The sequence below is a fragment of the Ciconia boyciana genome, chromosome 9 (genome assembly GCF_034638445.1).
Source record: "Ciconia boyciana chromosome 9, ASM3463844v1, whole genome shotgun sequence".
In the NCBI taxonomy this organism is placed as follows: domain Eukaryota; kingdom Metazoa; phylum Chordata; class Aves; order Ciconiiformes; family Ciconiidae; genus Ciconia; species Ciconia boyciana.
Window position 1 is genome coordinate 27076082 of NC_132942.1, and position 5731 is coordinate 27081812.

The window sequence follows — 5731 nt, forward strand, 5'->3', positions numbered from 1 at the left end:
TTCATTGGACTCTATTGACCACAAATGACTCAATGTAAATGTTGACCCCGGTGAACTTGGAAATAGCAAGGATCGGGTTGATCTATAGATGACCTCTTAATTACCACAGTTATTAATTTAAATTATTGCCACAGCTTCTAGAGACAGGAACAAAGGAACATTCTTTCCTCATCCCTGCTTGGTTTATTAGGCTGAACACAAAGTGTTTGATGACACTTTTAATTAAACAGAAATAATGCAGAGATACGGTTTCCCTTTCTCATCTGTCCGGTAAAGTGTAGCACTGCTTTTTTCACCGGCTGATGGCAGTGACCCACTAACAACGTCCTACTTCGCCGCCCGGTCGCTACCCACTGCCCGAGGCTACCCTGGCCGTGCCCCGGGGCGGGCGGCGGGTGCCCAAGTGGGCCGGGGCCGGGGGCTGCTCCGCGCGGGCTGGGCTGGCTCTTGGCTGAAGAGCTGCCGGGGTCACAAGACGGCTTCAAGGCGTTCCGCTCATCCGTATTAATTAGACTCTGAAAAATACTTTCAGCGGTATCTATGTACAGCGACGGGAAATAAACAGCCCGATGTAACCTGCGCCGCTCCTCCTCCTCCCGCCTTCTCGGGACGGCGCGGAGCAACTGCAAACAAACACACCTTCGCGGAGCAGGGCGCCGAGTGGAGGAAGCAGGTTTGGGAGGAAAAGGAAAAACAAACCACGACGTGGGGAAAAAAAGAGATTATTTTTTTTTTTTTTTTTTCCCCGCAAAGACGTTAATGGGGGTGTTGACCAAACGGCAAGCGGGCAGTGGGGGGGACGCCGGTCCCGCGGGCGCGGCCTCTCCGCCCGCCGCGCCCCTCGGCCCCCATGTGAGCAGCACGTTGTGCCGCGGCGGGACGCTTCCCCGGCGAGGGCAGGGAGGGCAGAGCCGCGGGCGATGCCTGTGGGGCGGGGAGGTCATCGCCGGCCAGGGGAGAGGTTTCTTCCGTTGTTTCACGCCGAGAGCCTCGCTGCAGCCGGAGCCCCGTCGTCAGCGCTCAGGAAGAGGCGGGCGGCCCTGCGGGAGGCAGAAGCGGTGATGAGCGTTTCCCGGCCGGGCGCCGGTGCCTGCCGGGCCCCGCCGGCCCTCCCCGGGGCCGCGCCCGGGGGCGGGGGGGTGCTGCCCCGCCCGGACGGGGGCTCTGGCGCTGCGCTCCCAGGCCGTGGCCGCTACGGTGTCCCGGGGCCAGGCGAGCGGGCTTGCGCTTCGTGCGAGGTCGGCCCCAGCAGCCGACCCGTCACCTACCTCACCTCCGCAGCACCGGCCGGAACGCCGTCCGCAGCCTGTCCAGGCAGGTCCCGCCCAGCTCGGCGCCTCCCGGGCCGCCCTTGGCGCCCCGCCCGAAGCCTGCATAGACACAAGCGGCTCGCGGGGGGGCCCGGCCCGGCCCCGCCGCTCTCCCCTGCCCGCTCGCCTCGAGCGGGGAAGCCTCGGCGTCTGCACCGCCGGATAGGCCGCAGCCCGCCTGACACCTGGGCCCGGCGGGGGGGTCAGCGCGAAGGCGGGCTCACGCCGCGCCCTGTATCCCGGCCCGGCCCGCGGTCCCCCCCGTCCCCGCGGCCCCACCGCCGCGGGTACCTTCGCCCGCCGCCGCCGCGTACTGGCACGGCTCCCCCAGGCCGCGGTGGGACGCGCAGCTCCGCGGGAGCGGCTGCAGGTTGAAAGCGGAGCTCCGGAAGGCCTTGGCGGGCAGAGGCACCTCCCCCGCCGCGCCGCCGCCCCCCTCCGCGCCGCGGCCCTCGGGGCTGCCCCTGCGCGCCGCGCTGGCCCCGGCGGTGCGCGCCAGCGACCAGATGCGCGGCTTCTCCGCGGGCGCGTAGGGCGGCGGCGGCCCGGGCAGGGCGGCGGGGGCGAAGTCCGCGGCGGGGGCCTTGGCGCAGGGAAAGGCGCGGAAGGGGCCGGGCAGGCTGCAGTCGCTCCGCGGTGCCTCGGGCAGCGCCGCGCCGAGGCTGGGGTCTTCCTGCAGGGAGCTGGCCCGGCCCTTCTCCGGCTTCCCCGCCTCCTCCTCCTCCTCCTCTTCCTCCTCCTCCTCCTCCTCCTCTAGGTCGTCCAGGTCGCTGAACCGCAGCTCCTTGTCCTCCTTGCAGCTCTTCTGCTCTGCTTGGACACATAGCGGGGCGGAGGGGGCGGCAGGACGTTACTGCGGGTGCGGGGAAGTTGGGGGGGGGGGGGGGCGGCGCACTCGGCCGCCACTTCGAGCTACTTCGAGGCGCCCGTCCTGCCTCTCCCGCCTACCTCTGCCTTCACTCTCCGCGCCGTATTCCTCCTCTTCCCGCGGGGTTTCTTCTTTCCTCTCTTCCCCCGCTTTGTTCTTGGGAGACCAGGTCATTTTGTTTTCTTTCTTGAGCCTCCGTCTGGCGTTAGCAAACCAAGTAGACACTTGCGTCAGGGTCATTTTGGTGATGATGGCCAGCATGATTTTCTCTCCTTTGGTGGGGTAGGGGTTTTTGCGGTGCTCGTACAACCACGTCTTAAGCGTGCTTGTCGTCTCTCGCGTTGCATTTTTGCGTCTGGCCGAACCGCTGAAATCCACCGTCCCGTACCTGCCGGGAGATGGTTAGGAGGCGGGGGCCGGCGGGAGCCCCCACGGCGCGGCCCGGCCCCGCCGCAGGCCGGTGTGGCCCTGCCCATCTGCCTGCCTGTCCCTGCCCGCCTGCCATCGCCGCCGAAGTTTGACTTGAGCTGGCTGGTGCTACCGGGGCGCCTCGTTTCTTTTGTACAGCGTTTGTCAGGTCGGAGCCCCCCGCCCCCCGCCGTTTGATGTCGGCCGCCGCCTCGCAGGGGGATGCTAATGCTGCCGGGCGCCGATCAAAGGGGTTTTACCTGTCGTACTGGTACTGCCCCAAGGAATGATCGTAGGAGTAGTAGGCAGCGGGCTGCGCGATTCCCGAGTGCAACGTGCCCGCGCCGTCCTTGATTTCATACTGGGGGTTCTGCAAGGGAAGCGGCAGCGTTTGGCGTCGAGCAGGAGGGGAACCGCGCCGTCCCCCCGCCGCCCCGGGTCCCCGCGGCAGCCAAGTCCCTTCGCTCCCCTCCCGACGGGACGGCGCCGGTTCCGGGTCCTTCGGCGGCCCCCGCCCCGACACCGACTGCTAACCACGAAGTTTGCCGCCTGCTGCAGCCCACCCCCCCCTCCCCCGCGGTCCGCTGCCCGGGCGGGCACTCACCAGCGCGGTGTAGAGCGCGGCGGGCTCGGCGCTGTAGGGCAGGTAGTTGCCGTAGCCCTGGCCGGCGGCGTACGGGGCGCCGTACATGCCCAGCGCCGCATTGAGCTCGGCGCGGCCGGGCGCCAGCAGCCGGCTCTCGTACGGGGCGCAGCAGAGGGAGGCGGCGGCCGGCGCCGAGGAGGCATCCGGCACGGAGCGGGGGGCAGCCTCGCAGCAGGTCGTGCTGGGGCTGGCGGGCACGAAAAACTGCGGAGAGGAGAGGAGAGAGCGGGACGGCGCCGAGTGACTGTCGAGGCAGCCCCATCGGAGGGAGTTTAGAAGCGTGTGCGCGTCTATGTGTGTGCGGGGGGGGGGGAGACTGAGGAGGGGGATAGGAAACCTGGGCTGAAGCGACTAATTATAGAAAACGGGAAATAAACGGAATGGGAAGCGGGAGCCCTTGGGAAGGGGGCACGATTAATCAAGCAGGCAAAACTTTAAAGAAGTAATTGCTCTCGGAAATGGCAGAAGATCCGTACGGCTCCTTCCTTCCCGCCCCCGCTCGGTCCGTTTGCATTGATTTAAAGGCAAGAAGTTGCGATTACAGTTAATTTGACAATAGACAAAGCAGTAAATATGTCAGCTAACGCAATCGAAGGCATTTGATTTCAGTAAGTTCAAGGGGACAGCTAACTTCCGAAGCGAGGGAGGCACATCTTGCAGTGATTACGGTGTATAAATAATTCCACCCAAATAAATCGTGACTCGAGGTATGGTATAGAGACGACTTAGTTAACATAGGGTGCCTTGGTGTGGGTGGGGGGTGTCCTTCGGAAACCGTATGGGGGAAAAAAACCTCCGACAGATCCTAATAAAACACAGGAAAAGGACCGACCCGGGGAGGCAGGGTGGAGAAAACGGCACAGCCCGGTTCCGCAGAAACGCTGGTGAAATCCCGAGCCCGCCGAGCGACGGTTCCCGTGCCCGCACACCCTCCGCGGGTGCCTGGGCGGCAGCTGCGCGGCGGGGGCAGCGCCCGGCGCAGCGCGGCCGCTCCGCGGGCAGCTCCGCGGGCTTGGAAACCGGTCGCAGCCGGGAGTTATGTATTTATTTGTTTGTTGCACTTAAAACTGAACGGTGGAGCGGGGGGGAGGAGGAATTACCGGTTTCCTAAACGCCTTTGCTGTGCACGCTGAGAGTTATTTGTTTAAGCCTAACACAACACAAACGAGACATAAACACACACGCACATTTTTAAAAAAAAGGCTCCAGATGTGCCCTTTTAAAAAAAGGCTCTAAGTAAGGGAAAGGGAAGAAAAAAGGGAGGGGGAACAAGACATCTGGACAGCAGCAGCAGAATCTGAACAAAAGTGAGTGCTGCTCACTCGCCTTACCTGTGAAGTGGTGCTGTAGGGGTATCCGAACTGAGAGAAGGACATAGTTGCTCCTTATTTTTGGACCATAGGCAATATTTTCCCCCCAAGATCGATTGTAACTAAACCCTGCTTCAAGATGCACCTTCTCACACACACATTTCCACGTATGGCTTTTTTTTTTTTTTTCTCAATTATAGATGATTGCACTTAAGAAAAGCAGCCAGACATCTGAGGCGGGGGGGTGGTGGTGCCTGGGTTAAAAAAATAGGCTACCCCCCACTTCCCATCGCTCTTAATAAATATGTTTGTATAGAGAGAGTTTAAAAAGCCACCCCACATGTATAGAGAGTTTAAGTGCAAAGGGGCTTTTTCAAAGAGGGGGGGAAAACCACGTAGGGCTTGCAAGATACGGAGCTTGCTTGTATTATTTTCTGCTCTATAGGTCTTTAGCGTTCATCGGTGGGCGAGGAGCGGGGTGACGTCACGGCCCTGCCGGCAGGAGCAGGCAGCGGCGGGCAGGAGCCGGCAGCGCCCCGCGCCCGCTCGCAGCACTTGTTTCATGTTGTTTTAATGTTGTGCTGTGATGCACGTCAAAGGCAGGGACCGGAGGTGCTTTGCGGTTGGTCTCTCTCCCCTTCCCTCGCTGTCTTCTAAACACAATCTAAATTTGACTTGGGGGAAAAAAAAAAATAAAAGGGGGGAAATCTCGGCATCCACCAGTATGCCCCCCCGGCCCCCGTCACCCCGCAGCTGCAGGGAGGACGGGCGGAGGGCAGGGGCCGCCGTGCCAGCGGCGGTGCGAGGGGCGCAGGGCAGCGGCCATGCCGGCGCACCCGGGGCAGGAGCGCTCGGGGCCGGCCGGGCTGGCGCAGCCCCCCGGCCCTTCCCGCTGCCCCCGGCTCCCACCCTCAGGGCCGGGCTCTGCTGTACAACACGGCACCGCTTTTGCAATCGAGCCGATTGGTTGTGCTCCCTCCCCTTGGCTCCCCTGCCCTTCGCGGCGGCCCAGAGCCGCGGGAGTGGGGTCAGACCTCGCCCCGCACGGCGTGCTCTGCCTGCCCGAGCAGGGGCACGGCTGGCGCCGGGACAGGGAGCCGGCCGGAGGGCAGCCCGCCTCCCCGGCAGCCCGAAGCCTCCTTCCCTAATGAGTGGCTGAGCGGGGCATCCATTCTTCTCTCTTGGACCC

General features: G+C 63.5%; 1 protein-coding gene across 2 annotated transcripts; it reads right to left on the reverse strand.

The window, feature by feature from the left end:
• Window positions 1–760: 760 nt before the first annotated feature.
• Window positions 761–4608, reverse strand: IRX6 (iroquois homeobox 6). Of its 2 annotated transcripts, XM_072873041.1 has the most exons (7): window positions 4564–4608; window positions 3191–3436; window positions 2847–2956; window positions 2259–2566; window positions 1602–2120; window positions 1274–1370; window positions 761–1040 (listed from the first exon to the last, which is right to left on the reverse strand). In XM_072873041.1, exons 1-7 carry the CDS (start codon window positions 4606–4608, stop codon window positions 977–979), a joined length of 1389 nt encoding a protein of 462 aa, XP_072729142.1. In that variant the 3' UTR covers window positions 761–976. The 2 variants fall into 2 exon arrangements, 1 of the variants encoding a protein (XP_072729142.1); XR_012044160.1 differs by lacking the exons at window positions 1602–2120; window positions 2259–2566; window positions 2847–2956; window positions 3191–3436; window positions 4564–4608 and having other exon boundaries at window positions 1269–1590.
• Between the last annotated feature and the right edge of the window lie 1123 nt (window positions 4609–5731).

Excerpts from the sequence above, each read along its gene's own strand:
- IRX6 (XM_072873041.1), bottom strand. The coding sequence starts at position 4,608 with ATGTCCTTCTCTCAGTTCGGATACCCCTACAGCACCACTTCACAG. Across the intron at positions 1,371-1,601 it reads CGCGGCGGCGGCGGGCGAAG|GCTTCGGGCGGGGCGCCAAG; the intron begins GTACCCGCGGCG and ends GTGTCTATGCAG. Across the intron at positions 1,041-1,273 it reads TTCCGGCCGGTGCTGCGGAG|GGCCGCCCGCCTCTTCCTGA; the intron begins GTGAGGTAGGTG and ends TGCCTCCCGCAG.